Source organism: Scatophagus argus, chromosome 8, assembly GCF_020382885.2.
Source record: "Scatophagus argus isolate fScaArg1 chromosome 8, fScaArg1.pri, whole genome shotgun sequence".
NCBI lineage: Eukaryota > Metazoa > Chordata > Actinopteri > Scatophagidae > Scatophagus > Scatophagus argus.
The window spans coordinates 8636123-8650802 of record NC_058500.1 but is presented as its reverse complement, the minus strand read 5'-3'; the positions used below and the strand labels follow the sequence as shown (position 1 = coordinate 8650802).

The 14680-nt window shown below is 43.6% G+C and overlaps 1 protein-coding gene across 2 annotated transcripts; it reads right to left on the bottom strand.

Moving 5' to 3' along the window:
- Positions 1–56: 56 nt before the first annotated feature.
- brpf1 (bromodomain and PHD finger containing, 1) lies at positions 57–14612 on the bottom strand. 2 transcript variants are annotated; one of them, XM_046397392.1, is made up of 16 exons: positions 14372–14612; positions 12292–13073; positions 11731–11920; positions 11345–11632; positions 10658–11175; positions 10229–10418; positions 9975–10106; positions 9347–9475; positions 8488–8899; positions 7366–7665; positions 6979–7257; positions 6739–6886; positions 5508–5641; positions 4750–4865; positions 4503–4657; positions 57–3889 (listed from the first exon to the last, which is right to left on the bottom strand). In XM_046397392.1, exons 2-16 carry the CDS (start codon positions 13032–13034, stop codon positions 3706–3708), a joined length of 3918 nt encoding a protein of 1305 aa, XP_046253348.1. In that variant the 5' UTR covers positions 13035–13073; positions 14372–14612; the 3' UTR covers positions 57–3705. The 2 variants fall into 2 exon arrangements, with proteins under 2 accessions (XP_046253348.1, XP_046253349.1); XM_046397393.1 differs by lacking the exon at positions 14372–14612 and adding an exon at positions 13927–14353.
- Positions 14613–14680: the final 68 nt, after the last annotated feature.

Here is a 14680-nt window from a genome sequence, read left to right as displayed (position 1 = left end):
GAGGAAGCGACGGTGGCATGCGGCTAAACCACGAGGGCGTTTGTTTTTTTTAAAAAAAACAAAAACAACAACAACAAAAATCAAAAAGCATAACACTTTTGTATGACTAACCGCGGTCGCATTTCATCACAGCAACAGGAGGAGAAGAGGACACGACCGACAACTCTGAATCCAGACCCCGTTTACCTTCGAGGCCTCCTCTTCTGTGTCAACGCCCCCATCGTGACCCAGCGCAGAAAACAATACTCCCACAGGAGCGTGTGGTGCTCGTAAACCTCATGGGTCCCGCTTTGGAATATGATACTTACCTCCTCCTCACCCATCACTGCTTTTGGCAACAAAACTAAAAGTTTTCACCCAGACAAATCTTGACCTGTAGTCATATTACAGAGCGTCTAGAGAAATAATCACCCAACCTGGGAAGTTTTTATCAACATTTGAATCAAAGAAGATATGTGTGAAATATCATTTAATGTCAGAGTGATCTTGATTTATTGTAATTATTTATAAAAGCAGGATTCACAGTCAGATAATTCACATAATTAGTGAAATGGAGATCAGGGACCTTCCTGATGCAAGTTCAACTTTGGATGATGAATCAAAGGAAAACTCAAGCAACTCTGAGAAAAAAGGTGATTTAGGAAAACACCAAGCACAACTCACACAAACAAAACCAAAACCACCATCCCGGAGCGCAGACAAATCAGTTGTTAAGAGACGGAAAGAGTAGGTATGGAACAGCTGTGACAGCAACACGAGACCGCTGAAAGAGGCCACGGAGAGAAACTCTGAATGAGTTTCCGAGACTAAGATTGGAGAAACTACCATAACAGTTGGCCTGGTGCTTAATCAGTTAGAACTTTATGGCAGAGTGGAAAAGAGAAAGCTACTCACTCACTACAGGACATCTGGGCCACAGTTTGCCATGAAGTACTCAGTGAACTCAGCTGGAAGAAGCTTATGTGATTTAGTGACACTAAAGTTGAGCTTTTTTTAAACACCATATTTCCAACAGGGCATCAGTTCAGTACTGCTTTTTTTTGAAGACGGTAAGTACCACGTAGTGAGAATACAGTAGGCACTTGTGTATTTTAAATTTGTCACACTTAATACTTGCCTTTATATCTGATGAACTGCCATTTAATTTTTCTGAAAGTCATTAGTTACTTGCTGATAATGATGCATATAAAGACAAAAACTATTCCTGTGCGTTATTTAATAACAGTAAAGCAACAAGAAAGTCTATACAGTACATACCCATAAAAAAGAGGTTGATGTATGACTGGAAGGCTAATCTTGTGATGTGTGCGTACAGAGATAGGGTACAGTAGATGTAACAGTTAAAGTTACAACAAAAAGCTAAAACTTGACTTTGTTAGAAAAAAATAAAAAACAGGTTGCCACAACACCACAAGGTCACGTCCTGTGCTGCTGATGCTTATCAGTAGTTTCCACTCACATTCTGAATGTTTCTCAGGGCAGGAAACTCAGCCATCTTTACTCAGCAGGGCTGTCGCTGCGGTTGCAAATCCGAAGACACACATGATGTGCAGAGTGGGCGTCCCAATCGGGTGGGGGATGTTTATCGTGTGTGGAAAAAATGATCAAAAGCTCTGGTCTGGGGAGGAAATTCACACTGATTGTTCATAGATATTTGTCACAAGATGCAAATTAGCTCACATAGCAACCGATAACAGTCAGCCAGCTTATGGGAAATGTCATTAAAATGGCAGTAACATGTACTGTCATTGAACTTGAAAAGGCCATGACATTTATGCAATTTTGTGACCAAAAAAAAAGGGGGGGGGAGGGTGGGTTTAATTCTTGAAACCAAACCACTGCCTTAACATGTGGGCGTTTAAAACAATTACAGAGTGCGCAAGGTTCACTTGACATGCTCCACAATTAAGCATGCAAAAATCTTGAAAGGCATATTGACAGACATCATATTGGTTTGTTTTTTTAAAAGTTGTCTGACCAGTAGAGCCAGGGTACAGGAAGTCACCTCTGTCTTTATATAACATAAAATACGAGACACCTGCAGAACCAGTGTGGATGACTTATGATCAAGCCCTACTTGCAACTCTGTATGAACTGTCACGCCCTCACAGGGAAGTGATCTGCAAACACTTAAAGATATGATATGCACACCTTTGTTGACTGTCGTTTGTAAACACACCATTTAAAAGCGCAGTAAGAGCTGATTGTTAAACCAGGGAATGACACTCAAGCAGGCCAAGAAAATTTTCTGCACACAGCGAAATACTAAAAAAAAGGGAAGGGCCTCTGCAGATACACTTTACAACAGTGATAAGTGATGACTGAGTTGGATTATTTTTTAGGGAAAATCCTGCATATTATATGTTTAAGAGTGTAAAGTCTCAGTTTCATAAACAAATTGGAAAAACAGTGTTTACCCTTACGATGAAAACAGCAAGTTGACTTGAATGTTTAGACATGCATGGACTCTAAAGAAGAGGTAAACATTCTAAAGAAACATAAAACCTGACCGGTCATGCTCATTGGCAGTACACTCTGCATCTAAACAGAGGAAAAGTGAGTCAATGTAAGAAACACATTGGAATAGTTATTCATAAGAAACACTTATGAGTCAGTTTCCTGGGAAAGAGATTTAGAAGCTGGTTAACCTGCCAGGGTATCTCACACAACTGGCCTCCAGCAATCATGAACACTGAGGGTAAACACAGAGCAGGAAGTGATCACAACATGACCCAGAACTTGTAAAAAACTCAATTCTTTTTATTAAACTTCTATCTTTATGCAATCTGTATGTATAAAAAAATCTAAAGCCATCAGCCTGAGACTAAGACAGACAGTGAGGCGATCATTTGTTTCAGTTTAGTCCTCGTTATGCACTGATGAGCGGCCTTGCGTGACACAGACGCACGTTAACAAAACCGTGAAAACAGGCAACGTGATGAACACTGAGTGACAGAAGAAAAAGGACCACACGACGATGTCTTGTGTAGCCGGAGTGATTAGAAGTAGTCCATGATTAGAAGAAGTCCTTCGCTAAAGAATAAGCTTGTGGTACACAGTTCAGGCTCGAAAAGGTCTCTCGTTGTGCTCCACCGACAAATGACCCAACATTAGCACCAGGCCTGTTTATTTTTTTTTTTTTTCTTTTGTGTGTGTGCTGGGGATGCATGTGAGTATGATGTGCTGGGGGGCCCCTTGCATTCACAGCCATACCCACAGTGTGTGCATTTTGATGTACACTACATGCATTTCTCAGAATGTAAAATTACATATGTGAATGTCCGTAAAAATGACAGGGAGAGTTAGAGTCGTTTTTGCATCATAGTGCAATACTATGTTCATTTTTTTTTTGAGTCTGTAAACCATCATCTCATTTGTTATTAAACACATATTGACCACATACAAGGAATATCTTATTGGTGATTCTGAATATAGCATATTTTTCCATCATAATTATTAATACTATTTCTTCAATTCTCTTAAATACAATATTTTACATGCCAGATTAAATATGGCTTAGTGTGCATGTGTGTGTGTGTGCGTGTGTGTCTCTTGGGGGCCAATATAGTGGATGCTTCATTCGCACTTTGTGTTACTGGAACTATTTCTTGTGTTCTGTGATGGGAGGGCTGGGCTCTTGATAGTAACATATACTCCACGACACCTTCAAGGACCAATACATAAGGGGTGTTTGTGTGTGTGTATTCAGTCACTGTCGCTGGTCTCGCTGCTCGGGTCTCCCTGCACCTTGCTGCGGTGCTGCATGGCGCGGTGGTAGGCCACCTGTACCGACTTGCGGATGTTGGATTTCCTGCCCTCCAGCATCTTCTCCTTGTCCAGCTCCTGGTCCACCCCGAGCGGCACCAGCTTAGAGCGCGGCAGCCACTGCCTGGAAACACACGAGCATTTGCATGCATTTAATTTACAGTAAAACACGTATCAAAAGCAAACACAAACGCACAAATGCGCACACGCACACACACACACACACGCAAACACAGACTCGTCGATTCAGACAGAGTTAACAGCTGGTTGAACTTGATAAAATAAGCAGTGTAACCTTTACTGAATGTCCTCTAAGGGGAGCATATCAAGCAGTTTAAAATGACACCAGCTGTGGTCCTCCATGTTTCTAATATCGTTTTTTTTCTGTGAGCTTAGAAACGAAGCTTGAACAGAAGAGATTGCAAAGCACACAATGACCTAAAATATGACAGTTTTTTCGCCCATCTTCTATTCTCTAAAACCACATTTGCCCTATTTTTGCTAAATGTTCTGCCGCCTTGCACTTTGATACCGTGAGTGCAATTTCCTTTGAACTACTGCCACAGAATTACATTTGTGCGCACATCCAGCAACGTCACAAGGCTGTTTTTGCTTGCGTTTTACTGTACTTCATCATTTAGGAAAAAGAAATGGCAGAATGTTGGTGAGAAAATAATTCATGACAATGCAATGAGTGAGTACAAAAGGGATGAGACAAAATGACCCAGAGCACTGACCATGTTCTCTTGTTGTCAAAGAAGAGGACCAGGAACAGGTGCTCCCTGGCCTCCTGGGTCATTTGCTCTCCTAGTTTCAGCACATCCAAGGGCGGGACAGGGATTGGAACACCCCTGTGGAATACGCCCTCTCGCGGCATCTTTGGGTCAATTATCTGTAGGCAAACATTGGCAAGGGGAGGTTTAGATTGTATAGTCTTTGCTCTGCAGAATGTGCTGAAGTGAACAGTTGTCTCATGTGACTCACCAGTGCAGGATACGAAGGGTAGCCTCTGCACTTGGCCCACACAAGGTCCAGAGCTTCCAGAGAAGAATAGTCATCAGAGGTCATCCAGCATCCTGCCCTGGCCCGGCCACGCACCACTGACGGTAAGAAAACAGGAAGAGGAAGGTCGTCATCACAGCGCAACCTCACTTCTAGTTCAACAATGTTGTACGAGTTTGTTGCGAGATACACCCTTTTTTTGCTGCAGTGTGTCAGAATAAAAAATGTAGTAATTGTTATCTGTTTCTATAACAGATCAGCACAGCTGCATGTGAAAGGTCCAGCTCCAAGAAGACTCGGTGAGAGCTAAATAAAGTCTTGGTCATTTGGGTCTGAAAATAAAATGCTTCAAGTGGCAAACATTGGCCTCTTTGTTGGCATCTGTGCATCTACGCTGTTCATGAGTTTCATAAGAATTCCTACGCCAGCTGCAGACAAGAAAATAAGTATTTGTGTCACGAAATGCTCCAAGTTGCATCTTTGGAAAAAAGAGTGCACTGTAGGCATTAGTGCATTAGAACCAGGGTCATAACAATATCATTAACAATTTATTGTTTGGTTCTCAAGGCCTTGAGTGAATAAACAATCATATCAGATTTGTTACAGGCTCATAGTTGCTATATTTAAATTCTAATCTTTCTGAGAAAATGCTCACTGTCTACATAAATTGAAACTAATTGTGTATGCAGTGACACATGGGAGGCGTGTGTGTGGGTTTGAGTCTGTGAAAACGTATTTACAATGTGAAACCCCCCGTGATCCCCCGACGGAGTAGGAATCGTTTTCAGTGCCCGACGTCTCCTCGCTGCTGTCCTCCTGGAAGGCCGAGCGGGAGAAGGACGCCTTCCCTCTGCCCTGCTTAGAGGGGGTCGTGCTGAGAGAGAAGAGAGACAGGATTGTAAAGATGCATATAACGTCATTACAGGTGTTTACAGTCTGTCAGGGGTTATCGGCTATTATTATCACATTTCACTTAATGCTAGACTAACTGCTGTGGTAAGAAAAGGTGAAGGCCACGGCGTTTCTTATACTGACTGATGAGCTTACCCTCTTGTGGTTTTACACTTGTATCAGTTTAGTGCTATTAATCCCCATTATTACATTATTAACCACAACATAAAAGCCATAATATCCTTAAGATGACTATGTGGTTGGTTGGCACTACTGCAACATTATATCTGTAAGCACTTAAAAGGAATAGTTTGACATTTTGGGAAATACCCATTTTTGCTTTTTTTCTGAGAGTTAAATGAGAGGATCAGCGCTTCATAGCCTTAGCTGAGCATAACGAAGCCAGGAATAAAGCGGGGAACCAGCTAGCATGGCTCGCTTCAACGTTCATAAACTAAATATAAAAACAAAGAGCTGCAGCTGTACGGGAAGATACGTGCTCAAACTGTTTCTTGGTGACCGGTGGCCACAGGCGAAAACTTTCTGGGTTCTTTGCTGGCTGTCTGGTAAGCCCACAGTGATGATAAGACTCAAGGATGTCAGCCACAAGATACACTTACTGGAAAGTGAGTGAGTGTATTTTGCAATGTGTTCATTTCTTCCTTCCTTCCTTCCATTAATCAACTTTTTGACGACTCAGTGAAAGAAGAACGCCACAACAAGCTGACAGACAAACTGCCTTGTTTAGCGCTCTGTCTGCCTGCTGCACTGAGGGTTCATCTGAGACTGCTTTGCTGCCGACAGCAGCCGTAAGCATGGCTGCTGAGGGAGTCGGGACTAAACCTTGCTTGCAAATCTTTGCTGTAAAATCAAAAGCATGAGCTAAAGGAGGCTAATAAACATGGGCAAAACTGCAGGAGTGGTTGCAAAGTGAGTTTGTCATTACAAGTTACCACTGTCCCTACACACAGTCATTTGATTCATTAGTACTACTAAAAACTGTGAGTTAGAGGAGCTTTTCCGAACACTAGGCACACTGCTCTGTCTGATGAACATCCTAAATGTATGTGCACTAATTACCTGGTCCTGTCAGAAGCTGCACTGCTGCTGCTACTGGTGGTGGACTCAGAATCTGAGCTGGAACGAGGGAGACGAGGTTCATTTCTGTACACACGGAAGCTCTCAGTTACCGGCTGATTTCCTCCATCAAAACCGTTAGTCGGTAAACCTGAGAAAAACAGAGAGAGAGACAGTGACGTGTGTGTGTGTAGGACTCAGAAATCGCAGGTTAAAGGTGATCAGTGCATTTGCTTGCTGTACCTGGCAGCAGGTCGTCGTTGTCACTGTCGCTGTCAGAGCTGGAGCTGCTGTGCGGGCTGCGGGGCCTCTTCCTCTGCCTTGCGGATGATAGCAGAGGCAGCTGAGGGGGACCAATGGGGCTTTGGCTAACCCCTGCTCCACCATAGCCAGCATCCCGGTTTTTGGGGGGTCGACCTGGCCTTTTGGGTGGTCCAGCCATTTTTTGGTTCTTTTTGGAAAAAAGGACCGATGTTCGACGGCCCACTTCTGGAGCCAGGGCAGATGAGGACACACTCAGATCTGGAGGGAGAGAGAGGTTTATTGGTTAAAATGTAAGCAAATGTTTATTACTTTCCATTTAAAATCATGAGTCACTACGAACAGTAATGATATTTTACATAGATGCACCTTTTCCACCAATCTCCTGGCTGCTGCTTTCTCCCCCCTCATCGTGCTGTCCTGCAGAGGAAGGGTGATGGGGGAGGGAAGATCCTACTCCCACAGACTCACGGCTACCCATACCAGAGCCTCCCTCCCGCTGGTGAGCGAGCTTCCTCTTGATCACGCTGATCTCCTTTCTAAGTGCTTTGGCTCTACGAGACTGACCAATGCTGTGCTTTCCCGAGCTGACCTCATCAAGACGCGCCTGCAGGTAATGCAGCTGCTCTTCCAGTGGTAGTCGTCTCCTGTTTTCTGGCAGAAGCAAGTCTGTAACGGGCAGGGAGGGAAAGCCTGGTAAACATCTTCAGAGTAAGAACAGTTACAAGTATTACGAAGGAAGTCAAATATGAATAGAAAATAACAAAGCGAAGGATGTGGGCTGTTTCCTGGTGGACAATATGTTTCGTAAAATTACTCTGCTACAGGACAGATGACAACATTATGCTAGTGTGTGTAACACTGATACATGCTTTACTAAATTCAGCATGTCTGCATGATTCATCAAACTTAATCTAAGACTGTGCAAAAATAGCTTTAATGAAACGTGACGAGGCCCAGCACATCTCTTTATGCAGTAACAAAGATGGATACAGGTCAGGATTAAAATAAAGTAGTAGTAAAGAGACATACACCGTTTTTACAAGCAAAGAGAAACTGATAATATGTTAGCAAAAGAAGTGAATGCCTTAATGAATGTGATACGCCACCTACTGGTCAAGAGGCTTTACTGTGGCAAAGATCTCTTTAGTTCTACAACATACAGTATCTCTGTTCAGCATCTTACTCCATACACATCTCCATACATGGATGCAGTTCTCAACACTTGAAAGAAATGTACTGTGACCAACATCCAATGACTAAAAGAAAACAAGCACTCTGCGTCACTTAGACACTCCATCTACAATCCTACTCACATTTCTTTCCCACCCAAATTCCCTCCAGTATTTCACTCATATTTGTGTGATAGCCTGCATAATCGTCTGACTTCGAGACCACCAAATGCTCCCAAATTGTGAGAATGTGTCATTTTACAACATACTATATCGTCTTCAATAAACCTCCCGCTAGAAGTGAAAGAGGATTAGTTACCATCTTCGTTTGAGGAAAATAGCCCGTCTTTTTCCCGCTCTCGCTCCCGCTCCCTCTGCCGCTCCCGCTCTCGCTCCCTCTGCCGCTCTCGCTCCCTCTCTCGCTCTCTCTCCTGGTCGCGTTGACTTTCTGGGCTCGGTTCTCGGGGGAGGTGCATGCCAGCCTCGTAATCAAAGCCTATTCGTTCTGCTTGCCGCCTGGCGGTTCGTATGACGGCCCCGCCCATCTCTCTTAGGCGCAGGGCAGCACGGTAGAAGACGGTATCCTTGGCGTTGTACTTGAGGCAGTTGTTGACAATGAGGCCAAAGTCTGCCTCAAAGGCTTCAAATGTGAGGTAGCGGTGGGATTCCAGCTGGTTCCACATGGTCTGGAAATCCATTGGAGTGTCAATATGGTCCAGGTAGTCTGGCACCTGGACATTAGAGGGCAGAAATCAGGCAGATACATGACCTGCAGGTTATAATAGTGTACATATATATGTATATGTGTATATATATATATATATATATCTATATATATAAAATAACCTTTTATACTGGCAGTGAATTTGAATCAGTGCAAATGACAAATTTTTGGCAAGGATGCCTCTAAATTTGTTATTAAAAAGTTTCAAAAATACTGAGACGCCATATTATATAAATAAACAGATTTTACATTATAGTTAAATAAAATTCACACAGCTCAAGACAGAAGGTGTGATATGTACTTTCCATCCATTATACACAAATAAAGAGAGAAGACAAATAAAAACATAAAAACAAAAACACACAAATGTGATTAGAATTCAAAAATCACACTGACATAAATAGAAGACACATAATGAGAATGGAAACCTCCTCTGTGGGAGGTTTGCATTTACCTCTGCCAGCGGCACCGGCTCAGTGAAAAAGTTGTTAGTGTCTCTTTCCTGTAACTGTTCCAGCGTGCTCCTCAAAAGCACCAGGAAGGGAGTCAGCTGCATCTCCAGCGCCATCTGCTGCACTTTTATCTGAACACATACATACTTTTTAAACAACGGACAACCGCTAACTGAATAAATGAACGCAGAGCAATCTGGGTGAGAACCGTGTATGTACGCAAATTCTATTCAGATTCTCACACTGTATGTGACTGCAGTAGGAAATGTTGTTTTCCTACGTACACATTTTATTTGGGTGGCCCACCTGCATAGCACATTAACTGACAAATGGATTGGTGTATGTGCACTCATGTAGATTGGAAAAAATAGCTGACTTTCTGCAACTGATTCTTAAAGGCTGAATGCATCAGATTTCCTGAGCAGGAACTAACCTTCCCACACCACCCAAAATTTGAACACAACAAGATGTGATGGTGTTACATTGCCTGTATGAAAGTAAGTCTAATACAAAGAGAATACTTGAATATTAACTAATGTACTATACAGCTAGCTGGGAAAACAGTGTGCTGTTGCCAGTGTTATGGTTTTGATATCTGTTAGTGATAGAGATAAAGCGAACATGTCTCACCGTCTCCCTCTTAAGTTTTTCCCTCTTGCGGATGAGTTCCACCAGTAGCCTGGCTCTCTCCAGGTCGTGTCTCAGTCTCTGCCAGGCCTTCAGCTGCTCTTTTAACGCCGACTGTTTCTCCTCGCTGTCCCTCTGCAACACCAACATTCAAAAACCCCAAAATCTGTCACACAACTATGTTAATTAATAATTAATTACAGTAACACGCCCTGAAAAGTAGTCACTGCATTTTTTTTAACAATTACACTGGTTACCGAAGAGAACTGTGATGGAGCTTGCGGTGGGAGTGGATCAATATGTCGTTGTGACTGCAGGTGGGTTTGGAGGCGGCGCAGCAGAGGCACGCCATTTCGACTTTGCCTCTTCAAGGTCCAGTAGCTGTGAAGTCGTTGCATGAACTGGCTCTTCCTGGGCACCGTCAAGTTACTGGTGATTTTGCTGAGCCTGGAGAGAAATAATGACTATTTGGACCCTTGCACTCTCAATACATAAAACTTTCTTTATTGTTACAGTGACTGCCTCCCCCATTCCAGGAGGTACAGATGACTGACAGAACAGCACTAGCAGAGACTGGGAGGCAATGAAAAAACACAGTAGTCTAAATCACCCTAAAAAGTGATAACTGTGGTTGCAGTTAAACTTTTATTTAAAAAGTAGAGGTAAAACATATAATGTATCCATACCTGTGGGGAGGTATGCAAGGCACAGACACCACGGGTGCAGCAGCTCTCCTTTCAGCTAAGATCTTCCTTGCTCTTTTCATCTTGAGCCTGGATTTGGCCTTTGCCCTCTTGGCTCGCTCAGAGCTCCAGCCCTTGGAATCATCATCATGGCCAATGCTGGGCTCATCGTCCTCCTCCAGCTCTCCTTCACTGTGAGATGAACCCATGCTGGCCCCGCCGACTCCCCCCAGAGGTCGCGCTGATCCTGGTGGTGTGTGGATGTCACAGTAAGCTGTCTTGCGGACGCTAAAAGAGGTGCCATTGGCCCCAGTCTCTCTGACAGGCTCCATTTTCATATAGAGTCCTGCCTGCTGGGCACAGGTGACGTGGAAGGCTGTGTAACAGTTGGCTTTGTGACACTGGATGCAGGCACCTGAACCACGCTGCTTGCAGATGTAGCAGGTGAGCTTCCAACGTGCAGGGGGAATGTGTTCAATACTATCGATTGGCTCCAGGAAGACAGTGTTAGCAAAGCAGACCTGAGGAATGGCAGAAAAACTCTCTTTATTGCAATATTATTGCAATACTTTTAGTACAATACTAAGCTATGTGGACCCCAGAAGAACACAGCATAGTACAAAGCACCTCAAATATCTGCATGATTATGTAGTTCTGATCAAGAATACATGAAGTGGTGTGTGGATTTACCTCTGGGATCCAGAGGGCACACACTACGTGTGCCCAGCGTGCATCATCTGTCTGTTTGAAAGCACCTCCCTTGTTAGGACAGAGAGCACAGTCCACAGCTCTACTTGGTGACTGCAGGCAGCGACGACATAACCACTGGCCCTCTGGGATGTAGGGCACACCATAGCACTCTTGGTGTACTGCCAGATTACACATGTCACAGAACAGGATCACATTGCTGTTCTGACACTCTCCATCGTTACAGATGCAGCAGACTGCGTCTTCATCAATGAGGGTACTGGGGTCTGCCTGGGAGAAAGGAGGATGACGTGAGATCAGAGTTGGATTCATTCTATGCATGTTTCAGTGTTTGTATTGTTTTTCCTTGAGTTACTAAGCTCAGGTACCTTGTTGTGGCTCTCAAAGTAGGACTCCTTCTCTAAGCGGTCCATGAGGTATTCAAAGACCTCCTGAGGGATGGGTGTCACACCATCACGCCGCCGCTTGTCGTTCATGATGTCAAGCCAAATGTAGTCCTCCTCATCAATGTCATACTCTACTTCCTCATCCAGCTCCTCCACAGACTTATCAATGTACCTGAACACCAGAGTTGGAAAGAAAAGGAAAACGTGTTTATGTTATTACATACAAATAGGTAGAAAAGAATGTAATTAATCTGGGGATTATTACTGTCACCAACTTCAACTTTATGTAGAAAGAGGAAATAACAACAAAATAATACAGAGAATCAGAAGTCAAATTAAGTTCCTGATACTGCGACAACAGTGAGATGTACAACTGTAAACAAAACTGTGTAATTGTGTGCTTTACATATGTACAATTATTATGTATATATTTTCTGTATAAAAAAAAAAATCTTTCCTCAATACTCAAGAATAACCCTGCTTCTTATTCTCACATCTGCTATGTGACTATTGATGAACCAGATTATAATTAACAATGCAGACCTGTAGTAAGATGATGGCCGAGGAGGGGCGTCAGGTCTCTCTTGGTCCAGTTCTCTGAACACTGCCTCAGGGAGCTTGACTGCAGGGCCGGACTGAGTGCTGTGATGATGAGATGAGCCATCCTTCTTCTTTTCTTTACTCTTGTGCTTCCCAGACTTTGGGGTGGTTTTGCCCCCGTTTGAAGATGGGATATCGGCACGGTCCTTGCCGCTGCCTCCTACCTCACTACCTCCGCCTCCACCATCACTACCATTACACACCCCTCCACCACTACCACCTGTACCAGATGGCGGCACATCCTCTGCATCGCTGTCTTCCTCTGACACAACATCAATGTTCTCAAAGATGCTAATGCGGTGGATGCGTCCCTGGATCTCCAGTTCTACCATGCGCTGTGCTTGGGCATAGGTCATTGTCTCTCTGCCCGGGGAGTGAGAGCGCTCTGACCGGTTGGGGCTACCAGGTGTGTTCCCCCCGTGTCCCGGTCCTCCACCTCCATTACCTCCACCATCGTCCGTATCCCCTGACCCAGCCAATGAAGCGCGAGGAGGCCGTCCCTTTCTCTTTTTCTGAGGTACAGTCTGTGCAGGAGTTGGGTTGTCATGGTCATAGTGATAAAGGTGATATTCAATACCACTGTAGCTCTTGTAGACCTTGCGGCAAGTCTCCACAGGGCACTCATAAGGGGGCTTGGTGGCCCGCAGATTGTGACAGAATGTCTTTACATCAAAGTCCAGCCCCATTGTGCCACTGCTGGGACAAGATGCTGTTCGAGTTTACATCTAACAGATGGAAAAACAAAGAACCATGGAATATCAATTCCACACATTTAATTGTGATAGCTATGTTATGTGTTCATAATACAATACAGTGGTAAGATGTAATACTGTCACTGAAATGCAGTTGAGACACCAGTCTGCACATAGAGCACCTGTTATGCTACAGTCACGTGACCATGTCCTCCATTCCCAGTGGCAAACAAATTATTATTTTTCGGTTATCCGATAACAGGTGCAATGTAGCTCGATTTGTTTGCTTCACTTCCTTGTTAAATACAGTTATGTTCGGTTAACGTGCAGTGAAAAACAACGTAATAACACGAGGTCTGGCTGACAGTTAATTTCATGACTGTTTACAACTCATGGGTTAGAAGCAACCTGGCTCAATCAACAATGCACAGGACAAAATTTGGTTTGAAAATCCCAAAGCTAACCATATGATTTAAGGTACTGTAATCCCGCTAACGTTAGCCTTAGCATTTTGCTGATGCTTCCTCAAACAATGAAACATTGCACCCTGACGCTGTTAGTCAGCAAGCTAACAGCAGCTAGCAAACAACACCAGTTCACTCTGCAAACAGCAGAGCTACAGAGAATATAGTTAGCTAGTATTCACGCTCCATCAGGTACTACTGCAAACCGGCTATTGCTAGCTTCTGTTAATTTCTCATCTGAATCGATGCTCAGTGTTTCATTCAGTTCACTAACACGAACAAGGTTAGTTTAATACGTGAGCTAAACTGTAGCCGTTTTCACAGGACAGAGGTTAGCTACACAAATGAATGTGTTACTCTACAGAACATCACAGCACAATTAATAACAATAAATAAGCAAAAGAGGGTTTAAAGTTACATACACTGTAGCCTGACTGAAGATGACCATTCAGCCTTTTTAGTGTTTCCCTCCACAATGACCTCACCCTATGAATCCCAGATAATGAGAGGCAAAATTACACTAAAACGTCTCATCACATGAGGTTACCACACTACTACAACACATGGGCCCAGGTCTATTACTTAATGAAATAGCTAAGGTCGATCGATCAATTTGTTTTCCCTCTCTGCTGTGAAATAGCTCTGAAACGATGAGAGATACCAGGAAAATAACCAGGCATGCTTATTTTGCACTGACGCTAGGGCTTTACTACTTCGTGCTATCAGGGCACAGTGGGTTAAGACGTAACACTGAAACGATCGCAAAATCACATTAGCCTTAATTGCCAAAATGTGACCCAATTTTCCACAAAACGAGCCTCCAGCCGTTTAACGCTACAGATCTGGGCTAACATTATAAACACTTACTACTCCACGTTCCTCAAGACTGCGTGCTTCGGAAATCTCACACCAGATCGGAAGGGTTGCAGATCGATTTTAATTCATTAGATAATCCCAGAAGAGACCACGGGAGGAGTAGGGACAGTGAAATCTTTTAATAAAACAATACAATGTCCCGATCATTTCATTATGTAGGGAATAATTCAGGAACTCGGTGGAACAAAAGGGGTAACCGTTGCTGTAACGTTACGCCACAGACGCGGGTTGACACATTCGCCACACAAAGCAGGATCTATTTCTCGCCTTTGGTATTAAAGTAGAACTGGTTTTCATACC